Here is a 25,472-nt window from a genome sequence, read left to right on the forward strand (position 1 = left end):
CAACTGGAGCTCCTGTGCATAGAGTAAGAATGCTGAGCAGAAGTTGCAATGTTTCCTGAATGCTGCCAAACTTTTAACTTTTTTTTTATATCCAGTTCTTACTTTTAATTTTCAGGACAAGGTGCCGGTTTGTTAGGTCACCAATGCTCTAAATATTCCTCCTTACCTTCTATTAGGCTGGAAAATTATGATCCCTTTAAAGATCTTTAAACTGTGGTTTATCAGAAAAGCACAAGAGAGAACTAAACATAGTTTCTTGTTCTATGATTTTAGTTGCTTAGGAAATAAAAAATAATGGAATAAGCTTCAAACACTGAATTCAAAAATCAGTCTCTGTTAAACCAAAAGCCAAAAACAAACCGAGAAGCTCAAACTAAGACTCCCAGACATCAGGGTTGATATAAACGTTTAGGAGGATCCCGCCGGTTAGCAGAGAAGAGACATCAGCACTGACCCAAACGCTGCTGCATCTAGAGACTCGGTTACCTTGCACTTCATCATGTCGCTGACCCGCTGCTTCATGGACTGGCCGGCTTTGGGTCTGACCAGGATGTAGAGGGCTTTGACGTCAGGGCAGCTCCGCAGCAGCTTCTCCACCAGCACCTTCCCCATGAAGCCGGTGGCTCCCGTGATCAAAACGCTCTTCCCGGCGTAGTACTCTGGTATGGATGCCATGCCGCTGTTCATCAGTCTGATCTGAGATTCTGACGTCTGCTTCTGCTCTTCTTCTTCTTCCAGTCTGTCGAGGTCTTGGCCTTCTGAAAACTCCTGCAGAGGCAGAAAGACGACAGAGTTGAATATGAATGTTCCTTTAACATTTTGAGAAAGGGTGTTCAAACTGGGGGTCGGGGGCGATTTGAGGACCCCGGACTGATGTTGTGCTGCCCCCCGACCACAATTCAGGAATAAATTGGAACAAAACGACAACTTTTAAATTAAAATCTACTTTCAAAAATATTAGATGCTGGTTTCCTTCTGTCGTCATGGTTACCAGGACCAGATCTAAAGTAGGCCGATAAGCAATAAATCAGTTAATCGCATGATAAATTAAAATGAAATCAATAATTAATTTGCATAATTTATTGTTATTTTTTACAAAAATCTGGAGGATAAAAAAGTTTTCAGTTTGGTGCTTTGGTCTCAACTAAACCGTTTTTTAAAGGACAATTTTGTTTACATAATTGATTTCATTTGTTTCTGTTTTGTTTATTTATTTTAGGTATTTAAAATGTCTTCCTATTGCATTATCCATCCATCCATCCATCCATCCATCCATCCATCCATCCATCCATCCATCCAAATCCACTTTTAATAGATGAATTAAAAGGTTTAGAACTCAGAAACTATAACAGAAACTTCCTTTCTTTTCTTGTATTAAAAAAAAAAACATTATTCTAACAACCATCTTAACATTTAGTTAGAAGCAACAGTTTCCAGGAGCAGGTCAGCAGGCGTCACCAAGCCCGTCAGAAGGTCTCGGCTGCAGCAGCAGAGTTTATCACAGCACTGTTGACTCAGTTATTCTTGCTCCATTTAGTTTACATAGCTGCAGCTCTATTAGCAGGAAGGTCAGTTTTAGTCATAACAATCTTAACTGAGATGCAAACGGACGTCTGACTCACAGAAACTACCAACACAAACAGAGCGGCCTGGTCTTCAAACTCACCGTGAATAAAAACAGACTTGGAAGGTCAAAGTAAGTAATTACTCAGGTTATCTTTGTCTGATATCAAAACTCAAAGAGGTGAATCATTTGTTAAATAAAAAAAAAACAGCTTGCTCAAATGATGGTGTATTAGGGCCACTGAAGACCAAAAAATCTCAGAAATTTGCAATAATTTTTTTTTCTGAATTTGAAGTAAAAACAATTCTAGAAAAAATGTCCTGAAATTTTCAAAAAGAACTTCTGAAACTCTGAAATTGCACATTTTTATTCTTAAATTTCTGGCATTAATATCAAAATTCCTAAGATTTTTTTCTATCGATTTGTTCACTTTTTAAACTCAGAAATTTCTGAGACGTTTTCTAGAATTTTTATTTTTTAGATTAATCTCAAAGTTCCCAGGTATGTCTGACTACCATGACAGCTTTTTAAAGGCAATGAACAAATTCATGGCAACTTTATGACGGCTGGACTTCGTAGGCAGGAACCTTCATGTAAATGTGCAGCGATAACTTTATTATCTACAGTTTAAAATATAATTTGATGGTTACCGGCAGAGAAGGTGAAGCTGAAAACAATCCTCTTTCTGAGTTGTAAAAAAAGTTAAAGCTTATCTTTTATAACATGCATCATGTGTGGATTTACATGCAAGAAAGCAGAATTACTGCTCATTTTATTGCTTTTTATGCTCCAACCAAGCAGCATGCGTTTGACTTTGTCCTCACGGCTCCTGAACGGTAACCGACAGCAACTGGAGTCGCTGGAGCGCCGCGTTTCAGAGTGACTCAGATCGACATCCAGCGCTCTGATCAAAGCCTCGTGTCAACATGTGGGCTCGCAGCTCCCAACCGCACGCCCAGTGTTGCTGCTTATTTGTGTGTAACCACGACAACGATGCACCAATGCATCATGACCCCCCCTCAGAGTGTCTATGACGGCTTCCGCCCTCTGGTTCGTCTCATTTCTTCACTAAAACTCAGACAAGGAGGGCAGAAGTCAGCAGCCTCTGAAATCCGATGTTTACACACACCAGATAAAAACATGCATGACTTTTTATTTTCCCCCCTGCCAGAGGAATAAGTAAAAACTTTTCCTGTTTCAGGTCGGCTATAGTCACCAAACTGAGGCAAGTTCATTTATAGAGCTGCACAAGCTATCGAAACAAAAGCAGCATTTGCAATTTTTTTTTGTGCTTTAGCCAACTTAAAAAATTGTTAGCTTCACCTAAATCAGTTGTTACAGATAAATCCTAAAGCATTAATTTACTTGACTGTTTTGTAAACTTTCACTTGAAAGAAGTTTTGGGTTTTGATGCTCTTATTTTGAAACTTTATTTCAATCAAAAAATGTGCAGTGAAGTAAAGAACAAGAGATAAATATATAATAATATTGATTTCTAAAGGCATTATAGAACATTCAATCTATAAGTTTAAAAGTAATTTGGTGCTGAATTGTTGATTTAATATGAACTGAAGTTAGTGCTTTAGCATTAGTGTAACAATGTTTATAATTAGTGCTTAAAGTTTAGTTCAACTAACTTTTTATCTAGCGGCGCTCACAGCTCTCTATAATATATTTGGCCTTTTGAACGAACTCCCAGCTTCCTGTAGTTTGTTTTCACGCCTGATATTCTGGTAGACTCAGTTAGATTTGGGACAAAAATTGCAACACTTGTTCATATTTTCAGCTGTTGTGGTTCTCTTTCAGACTGCACTGTCAACTGAACCAAACTATTTGAAAAACATGTTCCCCTCCAGTCCTGCAGGGGAGCTGCACTTCAAACCACTGAAGGAAACAACACGAAAAACTCAGACAACACTGAGCACATCTTCCTTATTCATGAAATGCAAATAAAAATGGAGCAGCATAATCTGTTAGCGGTTGTAGGATTTCTCTTTTGTCTTTTAGCGCAAGACTTGCACATTTGTTTTTGGTTGCATTTACCCAGAATGCCCTGCGCTGTAGTCCGCTTCCTGCATTATGCTGCCTGTACATGCAAACTGTGTGATCAGAGTTTCCTGAATCTACAGATTCCAGACGGGAGGGGGACAATAATCTAGATTTACTGAAAAGTATGCGCACATTAAATGAAAGAAGGTCACAGCTCAGGTCTTCTGCTAAGGCCTCTGACATTCCTGCTTTGTTCAACACAGATTCCCTGCAGACACGGAGCACAGAGCGGCTGAAAGTCACTCCGGATTAACGCCCGACAGAGGAGATTCCTGCAGCTGGAGACGTGTTGGAATGGACACACACACGTGAGATTTACTAAAGGGAACTAACACTTTACTCCCAAGGAGTGAAACATTGGTCAGAAAGCTGCGTCCACATCTATTGGTTAAAAATGCATCAAAAAAACATTCATCAGAATATTCCTGTAAAATAAATACTTTACATGTTTTACTTGCTCTTTTGATTAGTATAACATTATTTCTTGCTTCTTTGTTTTAGTGCGTCTCTTCAAAAGTGGAAATAAAACAGAACATATCATGATCATCTTAACCTTGGAGATAGCCATCTAAAAGAGATGGGAAGGGATCCATTTTAGTGTCACCTTGGAGTGATTAGCAAGTTTTCTGGGGGAACCTTGTATTGTTTTGACACCATTTTAAAGTAATGTAACAGTGATAATAGCATAACGCAAGAATACTTTCTCAAAGATCAATAAAGTTTAAATTCTAATGAACACTTAACACCGTCAGACTTTTTAAATGTTCAAAATAAATAAAACAAATAAAAGTTTCCCAAGTACTTCTAGTCAGAACTATCCACCTCTGCACAACACATTTACCAGATTAGTGAAATGCAGTGGCGTGTTTTAACTAGTCCTCATTTAGCCAACGCTATCTGCATCCAGCAGCATCGTTCCAGCTTGTTTGGGAGAAATTGTACAAAGGTTTTGGCTTTTCCTGGATTCTGACACACGTTTGTACAGCATCAGGTCTCCGTTGACGCCCCGGGTGAAGAACCGACTCCAGCATCTCAATGCTCATGTTGCGTTTAAAGGCGGCTCGGAAAAACAAGTTAAGGCATGTTAACAGATTAAATGGCTATAATGGCTGAGGAACGTATGGGGAATAGAGGAAACATGTACAGTACAGGAGCCTTTACTGCATCAAAGAGAGATTGGAATAATAAACATTTTTTATATTAGTTTTTAATCAAGTAGCTTAGTAGTAGATTGTTAACATGAGTGCAAAGACTCAACAGAAGGCAATTTTCTGAAACAACACACTCAGGGCAGTAATAAAACAAAACTGTACAATATTTTGCATTTAAGATAGAAATGTCTTATTCATCTGTAAATATGTTTTAGCCAGAACATGTCAATTGGTACTTTAAGCTTCTCCTTGTTCAAATCCTCTAAAAAAATAAAATAAATAAATCATTTTAAGCACCTTTTGCTATCCAGTTATGAAACTGTTAATCCAAAAAACAAACATGCCATCCCTGCGGTGTATGAAGGTTAAGTCAAACAGAAACGGCTGAGCTTTTCACATGTTGATGTGAAAACAAGATAGCAAAGACTCATTCTTTGCTTTTCACTAAAGGGAAACTGTTACATTTTAGTCAATAAGATGCTTTTTAAAGATGGAAGTGATTTGTTTAATTTAATCTTTAAATGTATTGTTAATGTATAGAAAAGGGTTAAATGAAAAATTTGCAGAAGGTTGCCCTTTTTATCCAATTAATTGACAGAATAGGCGATTAATCGTTAGAATAGGTGATTAATTGTCAAAAATACTTAATAGATTAATCAATAATAAAAATTGTTACATTAGACACAAAATTAAATTTCACTGACAATCTCAACACAGGACTGGATGATGGTCAAAGATTTATGAACCATCCACCCAAATCAGATGCTATGGGAAAATGTTAGGTTTTGTCCCAACGACAAAAATGGCTGAACAAAGTGTCTAATATATAACTAATTTATTTATTTTAGTTTCTTTACGCCATTAATCATAGTCTGGCTTTTAAAACACCATATTAACCATGTTTTGTCCCAGATTAACGTTTTTTAGTGCTCATACAATGAGTGGAAATGGAAAAATCCAATTAGTGGGCAGCAGTAATAAGTACCAAGAGCTTCAGGGGGTCTCTTTTGTGTTTTGAGTCCTATTTATACCAATTCACATCAAAAGTCATTAAGGGTTGGTACTGGAGTAAAGCTAGGAGCTGCTTGAGGAACAGCAACACCAGCGGGCAGCTGAGGTTTACTTTTGTCCGGAGATAATGCAGCTGGAGCCCTGGCTGTAATTTCATGTTTCCTTTCTGTCTGCTCGGGCTTTTTTAAAGAGCAGACATGCTGTTCGTCTCAGGCGGGATGTTTTAAGGCCCAACTCTGCAGTCTCGCCCCTGGACGTTCCTCACACAAGTCCTCCATTAGTAGGTCAGCAGCCGAATGCTGCTGGAGACACGGGCAAGAAGAAAAACCGTCTACAGCTGCATGCCGGCCTTCAGAAAGGCCTGCACAGACGCAGGGCAGGGAGGGAGGGCGAGGAAAACAGAAATGCAGCCAATAATTAAAGCTGCATTAGTCAACTTCAATGTCAGCACCAAGCGACACAAAAGAAAACCAAGGCCGCTTTTCCTAAATACCAGCATGCCAACAGGGGAATAAAACCTTTGAAGCTCGGTAAACACTGGTTTTCCTCCAGTGGAAACGCCTTGTCTCATCGAAATACTGACCAACACAGCATCAGCTATACGTGAAGAGGAAGGAAATATAATTTATTTCACAAATGAAAGTCTAAAAGAGAGGAACTCCATTCATTTATGATTCTCTACTGGTTGATCTAAAGAACAGGTGACCAAACGTTTTGTCACGTTGGTCAAAAATCATCAGATCTAAAGTTTATGGATGGATTTTTGAACATTGTTTCAAAAATGTAAGATAGACATCAAATGGAAAGGTGGATGGATGGATGGATGGATGAGAAGGAGGAAGGAAGGAAGAAAGGAAGGAAGGAAGATAATTGGAATGGATAGAATATTGGAAGAATAGATGAATGGATGACTTGACAGACAGATAGATGAATGATTACATTGATAGAGGGATGAATGAATGAATGAATGAACTGATTTAAGAGGACTCGTGTTAAAAGCCTCATAGGTGAAAACTTGATGTGTAAAATGGAGAGATAATCTTGGCATCTCTTCATTTTCTCTAAAATATAAAGCCACAAACCAGTAAAAGAAACCAAAGCAACTTTCACAATTTGTTTAATTAAAACTAAATTTACTGAAATTAGTTTGTCCTACAACACAAAAAAGTAACACCAGTCGCCTCACAGCCTTTTGTAAGCATCCCATTTATATCTGGAAGGTCAGATTTCAGGCAGACCCAGAAATCGGTGTCGGCCTTCAAAGATCCACATTAGTTTACAACAACAGCAAGCCTCTGCTCTTTTCCTGAGGCAGCCAAAAGCTAATCTAATTAAAATTCACTATATCTGCTCTCGGCTTTAAGGATTTAGGCGTTATCCCTTTAATTTAATCTGTAGTTCAGCCCGTCACAGACCAGGTATCAGGCCGCTGTGAGCTTATGTTCCTGCGTGTCCACTCACATCTCCGCCATTGTGTCTGCAGCGGCGGAGGGATTCTGTAATTACACCAGACGCTTCGGAGCGACAGTGCATCACTGTGCCCCGGGTGTCCGTTTACGTCTGGGCCGGAGCCAGACCGGCAACCGTACCCTGAGACCTGCAGCGGGTGGGACGAGAGGTCATGAACCCGGGCAGTGTTGTCATCATGGGAAGATCAGGCTGCGATGCTTTCAAGTAACAAACCCGACTCTTCTTTTGACGGGCAGTCAGAGGATCGCGGTGGGAAGGAGGTCAGCCTTTCTCTCAGGTTTATCTACATCAACAACCACTCTGTTCTTCTCTTATTGTGAGGCAAAGAGCAAGGTTTCCAGAAGCCTGGTGGTTGGGTGCCAAGGCAGTCATTCATCCAGCGGCCCGTCGTGTTTTTCAGTTAAAAAATGTTTAAAGTTGACAGGAAATTTGAAAATATCACTTGAAAATTATTATGCGTTATTGGAAGATTAACACCTGAACAACTATAAAGTCTTAAAAATGCAAACATTTTAAAAATACTTAAGTAATGTTTAGCCTGGCAGGGGCACAAGAAAAGCCTGGTGGCCTGCCAGGCTTAAAATACACAGGGGGGAGGGGAAACCCTGCAGAAAGGAAAAAAAAATAAGTATTTACCCCCTTCAGAGTTCTTCTGGTTTTATTTTTTAGTCAAACTTCAACCGTTTTTAATGTCAAAGATAACTTGGGAAAAATATAAATGGGGAATCGAAAACTATCCATCCAAGTCATGAATTAATGGCTAATTAGAGCTGCATTTAATGATTATTTTAGTAACGATTAATTGATTAATCAAAATAAGAAACCGGCACTTTTTTTTCCCTAGGTGACCACTTCAGCTTATTTTAGACAACATCAGAAAAGAAAAGAAACATCCTCTTGCCCAACATTCCTTTAGTGAACGCTTGATCATTTGTAGCAAATCTACAGCTAAACCCCCCACATATATATGTGAAAACATCGATACGGTGTATAACTGATCTGGTGATTATTTTTTTATTAATCGATTAATATTTGAATATCAACAAGTGATTAATGGGAGATTTTATGGCTACTGCATATTTGCAGAAGAAGTTTTTTTATTTTTTATAAAAATATCAAATACAAAATGTATATATTTTCTTGTACAGTTTTGGCTTAATTATTGTTCTCGGTATGTTTCTCTTTCAGGAAATTGCCTTTTTTGAGCCTGTAAGCTCCAGTCAACAATTGATTTATTACTAACTTAGTTAATTATTTCAATAATTGATTCAACACGATCCATCTGATTGTTTCAGGTACAGAAATGTATATTTTTTATACAGTTTTTGGTTTTTGTGATCAGAGTGTGTTTTTTCAATAAATTGTCTTTATTTTTAGCATGTACACTCCAGTTAACGATTAATCGATTACTGAATTAGTTGACGATTATTTTAACAGTTGATTCAACACGATTAATCCAATTGATTCAGGAATATAAATGTATATTTTTGGTCTTTGTGATCCGAGCGTGTTTTTTCAACAAATGGTCTTTATTTTGAGCATGTACACTCCAGTTAACGATTAATCGATTACTGAATTAGTTGACGATTAATCATTTCAGTCGTACTCTGAACACATCATTTCAGACAAAGAACATGACATAATACAGTCGATCATCAAGGTGGAAGTTTCTGGAAATGAAAATCCAGCAATCAGATTGTGATGGCTCAACAAAATGATATGAAGTGGCCTACTCAAAGTCCAGATTTGAAGATGATTGACCATGTCCTCAACAGTGCTGTTCCAAAATTCATCCATAGTGATTTCAAATATTCACTCCCAGGAACTGAAAGCACTTGATAGCAGTTCATTCTGCCAAGATGGCAAAATGATTTACAAGTTGCAACACATTTACTACTCGCTCAGAGCAGGAAAACTATAAACTAAAAAAATTAAAACACTTCTTCCTGGTTGTGGTTCATGCTGCTTTCACTTCCACCTTCCTGCATGTACATTTATAAACCGCATCAGTAAGCATGAAGCCCAGTTCACCAGATATAGTTCGATACCGTCTTGTTTTGAATGACGCACGGCTTGCTTGCACGGAAACCAAGATCTGTGTCGGAGCGATTTAATCAGGTATCCGGCTCGAAGATGGATTACAGCGGACACACGATCCTAATTAATCTGGCCCTCTGCACGCTTCACCTTCTGCTGATGCCAGCTAGGTTTCTGATTAATGATGCATGATGAGCTTTGCAAACGCCTCTTCCATTCAGTTTACCCAATAGTACACAAAATGAGACTAACGATTTGCAGGAAGAGAAACTCACTGATTGGAGTAGGAATTCAAGACGAGATCAAATCAGTGAAAGTAAAGGTGTAACTTCTGGAAACTACTCCTAAAAGTTTCACACAAGATACGTTGAGCCATGAATGTGTGAATTTTTAACAGTACTAGAAATGTAGAAAGAATTAGGGCTGCAACAAAATTATTTAATAATCGATTATTATGAAGATTAATTGATTAATCGGATAAAAATGTGAAAATTCTACAATTTTAAAAATTTTGCCTCTTAAGCTATTTTCATACATTGTTAGAAATACCTAAAAAAGGTGAAAATAAAAATACAATTCAACATTATAATTAAACATTTCATTGCCTAAAATGCATAAACAGCTTTCCTTTAGTGAATTTGCGCCAGGTGAAGCTAAAACTTTGCCAAATGAGAAGTTTTGGGTTACAGACCAAGATATTTTAATCTTAAATGCAAAATGTATTATATTTTATACAATTTTTGCTTAATTGCTGCTCTGAATATGTTGTTTTCTCAACAAGAGATCTTTTTTGAGTCTGTAAATTCCAATTAGGGATTAATCGATTATTAAATTAGTTGACGATTATGTCAATAATTGATTAATCTGATTAATCGTTTCAGGCCTAATCATAGCAGACAATCACCGGCTAAGTTGCCTGGTCCAATAAGTCTCCATTTCAGTTGCAACATTTAGATAATATGACACAATGCTACCCGACACGCTATTGGATGCCCAATCGAGGAGCGCCAGTGATTTTTCTTGGTGTTGATTGGCTGAACCCCCAAGAGCGTAAATGAGGAATACTGTTGATGTCATCTTTTCCAGTTTGGTTTCCACTGTGCATATTAATGTATATTAAGGCATATTTGGTGCTAAAACTACGTGTTTTTAGAATATCTGAAAAACAAAGTGAAAATAATTTCATGTGAAAAGTATTTTCTGATAAATTAAACATAAAAGCCACACACCCATTGCAGATCTGCTCAAAGCTCTAACTAAACACGAGATAAACCGGGCCGACTCTCCCTGCATTGTTACTGTAACAACCTGCTTCACAGTTCACCGCAGGGCAATCTGTAGAAGTCTTCACTCCCTGAACATTCCCACTTTCTTGTTTTGTGGCTCAGCTAAATCATTAAAAGGAAACAGTGTTGCACCTCACAAACAAAAGTCTAAAAGTGTAGGGGTAAACTACGCAAAGCAAAGCTTGGCCGGCGGCCATCATGTCCCTACATAGTGATGCTGGGCGTTCATCCAAACAGTTTCAGATACAGACAGGCAGTTCGAGCCACCCTGCCACAGACGGCTCTAATGGCGCTGCAGACAACCATCAGTCCAAATAAGCCCTAGAGGCTTATCCCTTTTACTGCCATAAAAAAGCAGGTTGAGAGGCTCTTGACGCAAACGCCATAGAGCAGCCTGTCAGTCACCGAGTCAGTCACTCAGTTGTAGACTGAGCTGATGTAAATTCTTGTTCTTCACGAAAGGTGAAAGGAGGGACGGTCATAGCAAGAGGCGTGTAAACAGCACTGTGAAAACACAACTTACCAAGTACGTTTGATCTTGTGTAATAAGATGCTAGTGCACATATTTTATTATACTTCAAAAGAGACTAAACTAACTTGGAGCTTGTGTTAAGTCAATATTTTCTTAATATTAATTAAAACATGCGAGTTGTAGTGGTAGATTATTTCACTTGTAACATTTCTCTTAATCTGCCAGTGGAGCCAGTATTTTTCATTTATATTAAAGGGGGACCTATGCATAATTCACATTTTGCACATTTCTGTACTTCCATTTGGGTCTCAACTGCTCCTAAACAAGCCCACACGCTGGTTTTTGACAAAAATTTCATGTTTTTTGACAACAGTGTCTGGTAAGCAAGTAGTTTCAAAAACCTCCCAATTGTTAAGTCACATTTCACAAGGATTACACCGTTACCTAGCAACCCAGCGCATTTGGTCAGCTGGTTCTACCACTGTATGTGCTATACAATGGCTGCTGGAAAAATCAAGTGTTTTGTTGTTGACTTAACAATCAGAAACAACTTCCTGCATTCTTATTGATTGTGCACAAGGCTCTGCTTTTCAAAGCTACATAGTTACATATTCTATAATCTTATTGTCCAAGAATGTAATGTAATAAAAATGTTTTGTACTGCCCACAGACCCAGTCTAACCTGTTCAAAGACACATAATAGGTCACGTTTAAAGATTAATTGACGTAAAAGAAGCTCCTGTTTCCTGCTAAAAAGTTACTTTTAAGCTAGTTCTGTTTCATTTCTAGTGTACTGAGATATTTGCACAAGAATCTTGAACAAAAATACTTTGTGAGATTTTAGTTTTTTGCAGTTAAATGGACGTTGACATCAGGAAGTTTGTGCTAAGCATCTTGATATCGCAAAACCTGTACAAGTCAGACTAAAACTGGATCCCAAATAAATTTTACACATCACATTTGGTCATTTTTAGTCCTTAAACAAACCCCATCATAATGTCCATCCAAGTCGTTGTGTGTTATTGCGCAACACAGAAACCAGAAATAGCCTTTGGGTGTTGCCTTGTTTTTTACTCTTGCTCAATAGGTGATTCACTTCAGAAACAGTCAATGCTCACATATTGTCACTGAGCCTGAAAAGGAAAACAAAAGACCCCAAAGGCCTCAGACTGGATCTACCTGTGGGGTTGGTAGCATTCATTCCTGGAGTTCTTTATAAGCAGGTTGTTTGGCTTCCAGCCTCACATCCTGGTGCATAAACTCCTTCTCCAGGGATTTCTTTCAAGTGGCTGAAGTTGTTTCTTTGAATGCAGGATCTCAGAATCTCCTCCCAAAGTATCATGTTGGCAAAGCAACACCGTTAATGACAGATTAATGTTACTGAGAAATATGCAAACGTGTGGACGTGACGAAGAGCTCTGCCATTCATCAAAGCAAACCGTGGTGAGTTGGGACTGCGGTTTGTTGACTTCAAACTAGGGGTTGATTGACTTAATATTTTTAAAGGTCGACAACATCATGATAACAGTCGAGTTGACGTCGACAAGTCGCGGTGATGACATAGTGATGTAATCGCAAAACCCTTCACAACTACTTGAAGGCTTTATCAGTTATATACACGGCAAATATTGTACACCTTTCTCCCGCTTTTACCAAGTCTATTATGCAGAATTAAAAGAGCAATAAAATGATCATTCTTCGTGAGCAGCGGAGAAAAGTCCGTCGCACAAACACCGGCTGATACTGACGATCGCTGGATAGCTGCACATACGAGTCAAATTATTAGTCTGACCACAGTGGTGCTTTTGGACCACAAACCAAACTTATTATGAACGGATCCCGTTTGGTTACAGTTAAATTCAGCGAAGCGTCCTGCTGCTCCTCCGCCCGATGCGCAGCAGGAGGCTCCACTGATCAGCAGCGGCTCTCTGAACAGACAGGCAGACGGCGGCAGAGATCGCCTCCATCACATCCTCAGAGTGAAGCTTGGACTTTGTTTCCAGATGCTGTCAAACAGTATTTTATAAAAGCGTAAAGCTGCCAGTTTAGAAGCTACAATACGCAGGGTGACGCTGATCAGGGATAAAAAAAATAAATTAAAAAAAAGTCCGACATGATCCCGCATTGTCTGTGTGTAGTTCTTTTTATTCATTATTATTTTTTAAGGATTTTTTTGGGACTACTTTATTTGACAACAATCTGACTGTAAGGGGGCAGAGAGAGCGAAGAGAGGCCTGGGCCCAGCGAATGGAGGACGGGAGTCGGACTCCAGACCACGGTCTAAAGTCTCTATATGCGGGGCGCAGCGCTAACCACTGCGCCATGCAACGCCCCTATTGCACTAGCCTATGCTTAAATTTTCAGCTTCTCTTTGGTAAATTATTTACATTTTTATACAGTTTGAGCTTTCTGACAAACTCATCTAATTCACCTTCTTTCATTTCCTTGGAAAAATCAGTTTTGTCACGTGACTGCGACTAGTCGACTGGCCCAGAAAGTCATTGCAGAGAAAAGAATCGACTAGTCGACTAATCGGTGCAACCCCTACTTCAAATATTTCCAAAGTTTTATTGTTAACCAACTTTGGTTGACATTTTTGCAATACAATTTCAAAGGAAGCGGTAGACATGTTACTTCAGCCAGGGGTATTTTTTATTTAGTCCACAATGTGCCACTGAAAACCTTTAAAAGTTTCCTTCAGATTTCTCTAACTTTTTAGCATAAATTCGGTTAGCATGCTTACATTTTTTAAAAAGTGTTTTAGGAAATTATTTACAAAATTGAAGAGGTTGAGTAAAAAAACTCTGAAGATTTTAGAATCCGACACCACAGGCTTAACCAAAAGAAAATAAAGCTTTCTTTAAAGCAGCTTTTCCATTTTGTGACATTTAAAAATATGCCAAAATATAGATCAGGATTTTTCTTTTGATTAAATTATTTTACAGATTTCAAACAAAAAACAAAAAAAATTAGTTGAGAAATATTAAGGAGAGGCATTAATCTGATTATTTCCCAACGATCAGGCTTTTTCTGCTCCAACCTGGAGCTGAGATTTTAGCGCCGATATGCTCAACAGACCATCTTATAAACATTGTTTATAATATTCATAAACAATCAGCACCTTATAATTTAGTGATCCTTAAAATGTATCTACGTTACCCTGCATAGACGCATCGGTGTGGCATTCAATGTCGAGTCCACCAGAGGAAAAACTATGTTTAATATGAAAATAAAGATGCAATTTTGTTGGAGTTCTTGTATTATTTTGACTCTATTGTGGTACAACTGTAATTTTATGACTTTATTCTCGTGATTAAGAAAAGAAATGGTAATATTCCATCATAAAGTTGACCTGAATTCAAAGTCCGAATAAACAGAAGCTGTGAAACACGTTTGTAAAACAAGATGGCCGCCTCAGGTCTGCTGACATCACTGAAGCATGAAAACTCAAGGAGAACAAAAATCCCAATTTCCCTAAAATGTAATCTTCAAAAACTAAAAATTTGATTAATTGATCAAATCAATTTATTGCCCATCCCCAACACATAGTGCATTGCTATATTAGCACCTTCTTTTTGCTCTTTATGTTTCTGCTTTTGTCCAGTTTTTTTATTCGGGGTTAAACTGTGTTTTTGCACTGGGTCAGCTGGTTTAACTGGAAATGCCGATGTTGTTTTCCACACTTTCGCCGCAGACGGAGCCGCTTCACAGCATCTCCACTGTCTCACATTATCTCAGCGACAGCCAGTCATATTCAGGCTTGGATCTACTGAGCAGATATTAATGACCTCAGGAGGAAAAAACGTTTAATGACTTTGTTTCAGTGCCGCTAGCGAAAGCAAAGTTTTCCCATTAAACCCCGAGCAATCACTCCAAATAATAAAGGAATTGCCACAGAATTCAATACAGACACTTTGGGGATTTCATGACCTATATTAGTTTTCTAGTGACATTTCTTCAGCATATTGGAACACCGGCTTTATTTTTTTTCCACCAGACTGCCTTATATTTCAGTGTTGTTAATAGTAACACCAAAATGGTAATGCTTGTACATTACGAATCAAGACCAGGAAGACATTAGCTTCTGATTTAGCTTTGTGTTTAAGGGTAATTTCACATTATTTTAAGGCATTTGGACCAAATGAGATCAGCTCAAAATCTACAAAAATGTAAAATCAGGTTCAGAATTACAGGCCTAATTTGGTGAACTCCAAACTATTGTTGAATTTTTCACTGGAACGCAACTCCAGGTTATTTGCCGATATACACCGATTATTTAGTAGAGAGTATTTTAAAAAATTCAAAAGAAAAAAAATGCAGCTTGGGAAGCTGAAATACATGAAGGCAATGCTACATGACACACTATTGGCTGAAGTTTGCAAAGCAGCCAATCAAAGAGTATCATTCATTTTCTTTGGTGCTAATTGGCTGAACCCCTCTAAATGTAGATGTTGGCTTTGTATCCAAAATAAATAAACAACAAATAAAATTAATGATAAAGTCTGTAAACAAAAGTTGTTCTTTAGAAAAAGGGGTAGTTGAGACCAAAATATCAGACTGAAGAATTTTATCATCCAGTTTTTGGTAGAAAGGGAAAAAAGAGAAAATGAAAATTAATGAGCTTATTTTAATTTATTATGCAATTAATTTATTTATTACTTATTAAAACATGTTTGACTGAAATTCCAGATAGATACCTGCTGTTTTTATTGCAAAAGCACATTTATGAATTTAGAAATACAGCATAAATAATGTTAGTCACCAAAACAATCACATAAAATGTCCACTTCCTTTTATTCAGCGGCTTGTAGACAAAAAAAATCCTGACTTTGTGGTTTATGGGCCAACATCCGCAGACCTACTTTAGGAAGACAAACCACTCATTGGACTTTGCAGGATACTTTGAACTGAATTGTATGCAATGAATGACCAAAACAGCATTTAAATTATATCAAATATTAATTTGCAACTTAATCCACAAACTTCCACCTGCAATAAATAGATTTGTATCTTTGCAAAGGCTGTTTGGTTTCAATGCTCCTTAACCCCAGACCACAAGAAGCGTTTTCTGACCGCAGGTTCTCCGCTCTGCACATTACACCAGCTCACCAACACGACTACTATTACTACTGCTCTGAAACGGCTGTACACACAGGAGAACCAGGACTGGAAAAAAGCTGAACCACGTCTCTTATAAGCTTTTAAAGATTCATGCTGCAACTGGAGACACAAGGAAGGAAAAAAGCAGCACATGTGTAAGGCAGCGGCGTTCTAAGGGAGGAGGACGAACTCGTAAACATGCTTTTGAATCAGGAAGTCAGAGGAGCCACTTTTTAAGTCTGTTATTTTAGGAGGAAGGATGAAGTATGGAGGGATTTTTATCTTTATATGATCACAGTTTAAGTAGCTTATCTGGGAGGGAAATTTAGGCCATGCCCTGATGAGAACTAGAGCTCTCTCTGCATCCGTATGGGAGACTTTTTAGTTTCTGAAAATCAAATAAAAGTGCAGCTGCAGAGTCTCAAGTGCTGCCTCACGCTGAACGGCAAGACACTCCTGCACCACAGCCTGAAGGGGGAAGCTGAAGTGTTTCAGAGAGGCTGTTGGATAAGCAGATATACACAGGTTTGGCTGCTCTGTCTGGACCAACACTGAAGATTTGTGAGGATTTTCACTTATTTTTAATACAAATTTCCACCAAATTAATTCAAAATACACATGCAGTACTATTTCTGGTTTATGTTCCCTCTGTGTGCCTGGGAGATTCCTGTTAAAAAACAGTTTTTATGGCTAAGGGAGATGGTGCACATTTTAAAGGCATTTGGCATAAATCCGTGCTGACCCTCTTCTTTCATCAAACACGCGGGGTGATTGGGTCACTTCCGGTACGTAATTTCAAAATAAAACCAGAGGACATTTGATGTACTAAGCCTGCCACAGTGTGGAAATCACAGCATGAATTAAAGTAGTGAATTCATTGATATATTTATTACAATTAATATTTTTTTTATATTGTACATACAATTAATCAAATTTAAATCTTCATGTTAACAACTTGAAACCCTTCACTCTTTACTGTGGAGATCTCAGGTAACTATGAAGTATAAAAGGACCATATTGTTGCCAGTGTAACATAATGTAACTGAACCCAATGAAGCAAATATAAGCCTAAATAAATGCATAAACATGTCTAAAATTCCCAAGTACAACATAAAATACAACTGCTCAAACAGCTATAACTACCGCTTAAACTTTAAATAAAATATTTGATTCATTTAGTGTATGTTCAAAGTATAAAACGTCCAGCTGATTAAAACACACCCGGTTTAGTTTTGCTTAAAATGTGTATATTATTTTGAAAGTCCGTGTCGCCACTTCCTGTCTTCGCGGCCGTAACGGGCGCTAGCTTACCGCGGCCGGTCGCTCTCCACGCCGACTGCGGCTCTCCTGTCCCGCCGCCCTGACTGTCAGAGGCGGCTTCAACTAACCTGAGCTCGGCCTCAAAACACACCTCCACCACGCTTCAGCTAAAAACAAAACCAAAACAAGCCACACTAATAAAGGCGATAAGTCGAGAGGTTTTAACGTTTTCCGCGGCGGTTTGTTGATGCTCAACCCCGGGCTGCTCCTCGCCACCCAGCCGCCCAAAGCGGTGAATGATGCTCGGGCAGCTGCGTGCCACGACACGCCGCTGATTCCTCCCTCAGACCCGCTGAAAACCCGCTCCGTTTTCAACTTAAAAAAGAACAAATCTGAAAACAAATAAAATCCTACCGTAGACATCGGTTAGTGCTGATGGGTCCTTCCTCTTGTGGAGAGCGGAGAGGCTGCGTCGGATCAGGCTGCTCCTGCGGTGTCTCTGCCTCCTCCCACCGGCCGCCTCTGGTCGGGCTGCTGGGAAACTCTCAGCGCTGAAAACGGCCGACGGTCCGCCTGCCTGTCCGCAGACAACAGGAGATTTTCAGACAGCTACACAAATATGAGCTCCTAAGTGGGCAGGGCGTGTCAGGCAGCCGTGAGCCCTCCCTCCTCTAACCCGCCCGGAACATGCAGTTCTGCCCTGAGTGGACCGAGCGCCACGGTAAATGTCATTCACAAATCCCCACGTGGCTCCAATCTATACTATAATATAATATTATATTATATAATATTCAATAAGTTATTAAGGATGGTGATGCTGTGGACAGGAAGGACATCTGCTAGCAGTCAGGCCTGCAGCGAGACTGAAGAGGCCTCTGACTGAAGACAGCTGCTTTTCCATTACTAATGTGCGCAAAACTTCGTCAGTATTTCGCTCATGCCAAAAAAAAACACGATATTGCAATTGCGGTGTTTTCATTGAAGAAGAAGCACATTTGAAAAACTATCATCATCCAATTACTTCCTGTCATCATCTTCTTGGTGGTTTGGTTCAGTGGCAACATCCGGTTGTTGATTGTGTGATGTGAAAACAGTGTTTCAATTGCAGTTTTTGGAAAATAAAGCAACTTCAATGAAAAAACAACAGAACAAATCATCCTAGCACCAAAACTTTAGTGAAAAACTAGTTTTTTCCAAAACTTTTGTGTCCATTAAACACATTTTCAAAATGTCAAACTGCGTAATTATGTGGTGAATAGAAACAAAGCTACTGTTGCTTTTATCGAGCTGTATTTCCATTACAGATGTGTGCAAAACTTTGTACATTTTCCGCTATCAAAGGATTGTAGTGTTTCCATTAAGAAACACAACTAAAATCAACATTAATCGTTTTGTTCAAGCAGTAAGTCATTAAAAATGATCCTGCGCCATCATCCTGCGACCACTTCCTGTCGTCGTCTTCTTAGTTTACACCAGTAGCAACATCTGGTTGTCGATCATGTGACTCGTGTGAAGCGAAAAGAAAATTACAATTTTGCAAAATAAACCAATTTCAATACAACAATAAAAAACTCATCTTGGCAGCAAAACTTTTTGAAACTGGTGTATTTTCAATTTCAATTTATTGTCAAACTGTGTAATTATATGGTTAATAGAAAAACAGGTACTGAAATGATTGAGATACCCTCCGAATTAAAACAATCCTACAAAAAAGTGGGAAAAATATCCTCCCAAAAATCACCAATTTTCCTAGAATCCTGTAATTTCAACCATTAAATAACATTAAATTCTCCCTGTAGCCATGGGAACAACTTAAAGGCACCATGCTGGTTTAATTATGTCTCATTTCTGAGCCTGGAGGCACATGTTGCCTTTTTAGTGCAACAGCTGTGACATAATCTGCAGTAAATTTCAGCTGTGCGGCTGAGTTTCACTCTAAACGACATGCAGGTGCTGAGAACAGTAACGTCTGCATGAGTCTCGCTCTCACAGATCTGCTTCTGCACAGAGTGGAGCCAAATCCAGTCGGGGTGCATAATGAGCAGACTGCAGCCTGGGATTTGACCCACAAACCTCAAGGTGGCTGCTGCATGCCGGCAGGATTTACTGCTGCACTAAAAATAAATAAATAAATAAATTCTGTATTTGTGATCCAGAAAGGGTTTTTTTTTTGTTAATTCTGCTGCTGACTCTGTGCGGCTGAGATATGCCTCAAGTTGCCAGGTTTAAGCTGGAGGAGAGGAAGCATGCTTAGGACTTTCCACTGTCGGGTTTAGATTTGGTTTTCCTGCAGGATTAATTTATGAAAAACAGAGGAAACTGAACAATACATCCCACTGTGGGTGCATCCTGGGATATTCAGCTGTTTACAAGCGTCACAACTGATGCTAAAATCCCTAAAACATATGGTAATAGGAAGTGTCTGACTAATAACTTTATGTAAGTTCAACAATTATGAAACCAGGCTGCAGAGAAGATGGAGTTATGGTCTGTGGTGACCTCTGGTGGTGAGATTGGAGAACTGCACTTTGGTAGAAAGAAGGATTTTTTTCCATCTAAAGTTTAACGAAATGAAACAGCGGCTTCTTAAATCAGATTTTTATGAAAAACTGTAAAAGCAAATAAAGATGCTAAACATTTATCTTTTCTCAGATTTGCAAATATAATTATGTCAGTGTTCGGTAAAAGTAGAAGCTAATGAAGCGCCACCACGTGGCCAAAGATGTCATAGCATGAAAAAAATATTTAGCAAATCCTTATATTTGCTAAATATAAGGATTTAGCAAATATCCTTATATTATGTAAAAGCAAAAACAAAATTGAGCCATTTTTCTTGTATTTTGTTCCGTGTATGCTGCCATGTTTATTTTAAAATTACTTAAAATGTTTTGAAATCTAGATGTGGTAAAATTATTTTTATTCTGGGTGAGAAGAAGCCTGTAGTCGATAAATAAAGATTATTAGCTGCAATATAATTATTAAAAATTTAAATAACTTGAAAATAAATGCGTCAAATCTGCCCAAAAAACAAGAATTTTGTCATTGAATAATGAGGTTTTCAAAATGTAAACACATCCAGATGTAAAGCTAGCAGTTGATTTTTCCATTGATCATATGGAAGGATTTCAGCTCCCTTTAATGTTTTGTCATAACATCTTTTATAAACATCTAATCTTTTGACATTATAATTTATATGTTCCACAATGAGGTTAGTATGTAGAACAAAATGTAGATTAATGCAATATTTGTCTCTTTCTTGTTTGTTTTTTGATTGAAATAAACTTTTTGGCGGGGTAAACAGAGAACCTGGGGAGAGGAAACGGAACTGCTGCAGTTTGTCAAGAATAACTAATTAGCAGATTAGCCCACCACCGGATATCCATAATTACTACCACTAAATTAGTGGCTTAAAGAAAACAACTTTGGCATTTTGGAGCATTCAATGTGTCAGGAAGGCAACCCACAAACCTGATTTGGTTACACAAAAAGCTGGCTTACGAAGCCAAGATGGCGGATTACACCGGGACTTTTCAGAGATCCTGACTGAATTAAGCTTTCATAAGATTTCACGAAAAAAGTAGAATATACATTACCATGGAAAAACAAAAACAAAACAAAAAAAGAGTTACCATGGCAATTTATCCTGTGCAGATAAATTTTAGGTTAGCTGTGAACTGCGCTAACTGCTAGCTTAAAATAACGTTTACAACTAAATTAACTTAATTTCGGCATATAATTAAATAAGTCCACGGTTTAAGTCACATCACATTTAAAACAAGTACTTATTTACATCATAAACATACCTTTTCCTCCATCTGCTAAAAAGATACATTTTGCAAGCTCCGTCACGAATCGTCTTGATTGCCGTTAAGCTGTCTTTGCTTTAACAAGAAGTTGTCCCTTCAAAACAAAAGCATCACAACACAAACGGGAAGTTAACCATCGTGTTTATAATTGTCTTCTGTAGGTTTGTGTAACATGTTTTTCAGAAATGGACATTCCAGTTATTTACTTTTTATCCACTATTGACACGGTTGTATTTAAAATGCACTGGACTAACGGTACTTTTTTTTTTTGAAAAACAAAAGTTTTGTTGGTCATTTTGTTTCCAAGCTTTTTACAAGAGTTATTTGCATTCCTATTTCCATGTTGGATCAGCCGCAATAAACCACACAGTGGAAATTCCTGAATAAATCGTTCGTGTGTCAAGAATTTTATTTTTGACAGCATCTCAGAATATGATACAAGTAAACAAGTTTTGTTTTTTTTTGCAAAAGTTAATATATTCATAGTGTTGCATTTTAATAAAAATAGTTGCTCACTTCTTACAGTCTCTGTGACCATCAATAGTTACACTTCTACATAGATATTTGTTCAGGGTTCTGCTAACACACCACACAGTGATACAGAGCTGCTCGGGTGCTGTGGGGGAAACGCGTCATCAAACGAAACGTCCTCCGACTTCTGCTCAGTTTGGCTCCACGGAGAAGGAAAGCAGCGACTTGTGCAAAAGTTTCAGCTTCTGTGTCAAACTCAAGTGATTTCATGAGAGAAAAAACATTCCCGCACAACGTTTAGGTCGAGGCCGAAGAGCCGAGCTGATGATTTTCTCCTCCTCCTCCTCTGTGCTGGATTCTGTTTTACAATCAGTCAGCTTAGTCCTTGTGTAATTACGGAGGCAAACATAATGAGTCCCCGTCTCCCTTTGCTCTTTTAAAAGCTCTGAGCGCTTCCTTTAGCCGAGCAGAGGAAGGAAACTTTAATGCTGGCTTTCTCGGGGGGGAAATTACCAGGTAAAGATGATAAAACAAGAATTTTTAACCCCCCAAAAAACAATTTGCTTAAAAAAGTGGGTTTATGCTTCGAGTTATTTACTGTCAAAACATCAACAAAGGAAAGCCTAAAAAGTAAAACAGAAAAGAGGATAGTGTGCTTTTCTTCTGAGCTGCACTCATTTGATTCACAAAGGAACTAGGGCTGGACGATATAAGCATTTCATATCAACAAATATCGATAATTATTGATCGGATTTTTTTTATTTTGAATATCTTAAAAACTGCCAAACTGGTGACGAGAACTTTCCTGTTTTATCCGCAGATTTTACTTCACCCCAATTTTTATTTTTACGCAGTTATGAGACATGAAACTGCTGCTGCGCAAGTTACTCAACAGGTTGTTGCCAGGCAACCAGAGAATGAGTGAGTTGCTAGCAGCTAAAGCCGTTCTCCTCTGACTACATTTCCCAGAATGCTGTGCGGTTCTGGATCACAGTTCTGTAAATAGTCTATCAGATGTGTTATCTATTGATATTGATCATGGGTATTGTTATTTATTGTCCAGCCCTAGTTAAAACATGGGGAAAAACCCCCCCCCCAAAAAACAAATTGCAAAGTCTAAATCAATAATGCAATTTTCTGTTTTGGTATTTTACATTTTATTTATACTTTTTAAGGTTTTCTTATATTTTATTTCTCTATGGGTTTGGTCAAATTTTTGTTCTTTTCTTCTTTGAAAACTTTGTCCTCAAACTTTTTCTTGTTAACGTGAATTAAAACTGCTGAGCTCGTCTTGGCACCGGAGTCTGCAGGTGTGCAGGAATGGACTTCTTGCTCTCCTCCTGTTGCAGCAGTCCAAGATTAGATCCTGACCCGGGTTATCTGGAGCATGTCACTCCCACCCTCTGTTGCTAACACAGTTTTATCTGCAATTCACCGTGTGTCCAAAGACTCTTCTGGTCAGAAGTTTACATACACTCATTATGGGCATAAACAGGGTATCTGCATGTTTAACCAACTCAAATTGAAGACTTTTTAAGACCATTATGAGTGAAATTTAGGATCTGCATAATGGGAAATTATTGAGAAATTGATGTGGATCAAAAAAGTGAACTCTCGTTCACATAAAAACCTAGGCTTTGGCTTGGTTGAAGTGAACTCTGGTGCATTTCAAATGCAAGTGGACTGGAAACCGCTTCAAAATCAGGGCATTCTGGGTAATTACAACCAAAACAAACATGCGTATCTAGCGCTAGCAAGAGAAATTGCTTGTAATCTTCTACCAAAGACAAATGTGAAATGCTACAAACACTAAAATGTGACCCTAAAAAGTCTTCAGAGGTTTTTGTGTAATTTCTTTTGGTGGTTCTTGGTGCAGCGCCCCCACAGGTGAGGAGGGGAACAGTTTTTTCAAATGGTTTGATTTGTTTGAAACAATGCAGTGTGAAAGCAAACTGCACCAGCTGAAAATGTAACAAATGTTGTAATTTTGGTCCTAAATCTAACCGAGTACACCGGACTATCAAGTGTGAAAATTTATCAACAAATAAACACTTAAAGGCAAATTAAGGTTTACGTTCCACAGGAAAAAAATAATAAAACAAAAGGTGAATCCATGAATGTTGAACATTTAAAATAAATAATGGATTTCTAATATTACTACAATTCATGCCCATTAGGAACGTAAACATCTGACCAGAACTGATAGCTTAAAAAAAATCCTCCGAAAACAAAAAGTCGGCTTAAAATGAGCTTTGGCACAGATTTTCCTCTCCTCACATCACACAGTGCAACAATCATGAAGCCTCAGCAACATCCGATACAAATTAAGGGCCCCAACGCCTGGCAGTAAATTCACTAACAGGCTTACTAATCAAGTTGAAAGGTGCTGACATTTGGTTACACCACTAAGTGTTTTTTTTTTTTAATTGAAAATAATCGTGTTAGACTTTATTCAAAAATCAGAGATGACCCAAAGTGAACCACTTGCTCAAACAAAAGACCCCAACTAATGGGCTCATAATTATACTTGTGGAATAAATTATATACTTCATTATTTATCACATTTAAAAAATACAGTTTCTAATAAATTTCTGTGAAGTTGGTGTTTTTATAGCAGCCAGACTCTTAGTCAGTCTAAGGCACGCCTCTCTGTCACCGTCATTCATCTCTCAGCGTTTGAACGGACACCGTCGTCACACATTGTTGTTTTTTCTTCTTAAGCACAAGAATGACGATAAATATGGATAAACGAGACAATCGTACAGAACAGAAACAGACGATCGCAGAGGAAACCCCAAGTTGCTTTGCTTGAACTCTCATCGGTTTTCTGATAAGATTCTTCACTATGAAGATGGTCTTATTTACAAACTGTTTAATATTTTTTATATAGTATCTTTTAATCATGTGATGGATTAGTTGAGAGCGGTCTCTGTTAAGGCAAAGCTCGGCTGATGAGTGGATTTCTTCTCTGCTGTCACGTTTTGATTCATTCACGCCTCAGAAAGCAGACAAACCTTCTTACAAAGGGGACCCATCATACTTCTTTGGATTTTTTTTTTGCTAACTTTCTACTTCTATTTGGGTTTCTACTGCTTCTGAAAACAGACCAAACGCTTAAAAAAGCAATTTTTTGACAAATTAATGAATTTTGTCTGGAAAATGAGTTATTTCACCTAGTAACCCCAGAGAAGCCCAGCTCATTACCTAGCAACCCCAGCAGAGTTCTGTCGTCACCTAGCAACCCAAGTGGAGCTCCAGCACATTTGGTCAGCTAATTTTTACTGCTGTATACGCTGTACAATGGCTGCTGGAAAAGATAGGGTTAATCTGCAGACTGAAAGTGGGCGTTTCTAAAGAGCAAAAACCTTTCAGACACTTACAAAAATCACATTTGGTGGTTGCTTTAAAAATATGGCATAAAAAGCTAAGGGTACAATTCATTTGTCTCAATGCCACTCAAAGTAACAGTTTTTCAGTGTTTTTAACACCTTATGTCCGTTTTCACATCATTTCAGTAACCAAAATGGATTTTGTTCAACATTTAGTGCCTCCTACTGCTAAACATCTCAGGAAAATTGCTACTGTTATTAAAACCCTGTGATTTATGTTGATGCTCTTGTTTTGAAATGTACCTGGATGCTCTCTGGAAAGAGAGGCAGGAGGAGAAGTTAGACAGACGCCACCAATATCAAACTGGCTAACACAATGTTTGTCGTAAGTGCTTAAAGTGTAACTATAAGACATTCAGATACCTCCAAGTTACAACAAAAAGCTCATGAAACTAAAATAAATGAA

At 38.2% G+C, this 25,472-nt stretch overlaps 1 protein-coding gene across 1 annotated transcript; it reads right to left on the bottom strand.

The window, feature by feature from the left end:
* Positions 1-388: 388 nt before the first annotated feature.
* Positions 389-21,302, bottom strand: LOC103140277 (fatty acyl-CoA reductase 1-like). The gene is made up of 3 exons (XM_007555345.2): positions 21,204-21,302; positions 17,815-17,977; positions 389-768 (listed from the first exon to the last, which is right to left on the bottom strand). Exons 2-3 carry the CDS (start codon positions 17,821-17,823, stop codon positions 427-429), a joined length of 351 nt encoding a protein of 116 aa, XP_007555407.1. The 5' UTR covers positions 17,824-17,977; positions 21,204-21,302; the 3' UTR covers positions 389-426.
* Positions 21,303-25,472: the final 4,170 nt, after the last annotated feature.

Source organism: Poecilia formosa, unplaced genomic scaffold, assembly GCF_000485575.1.
Source record: "Poecilia formosa unplaced genomic scaffold, Poecilia_formosa-5.1.2 Scaffold69, whole genome shotgun sequence".
NCBI lineage: Eukaryota > Metazoa > Chordata > Actinopteri > Cyprinodontiformes > Poeciliidae > Poecilia > Poecilia formosa.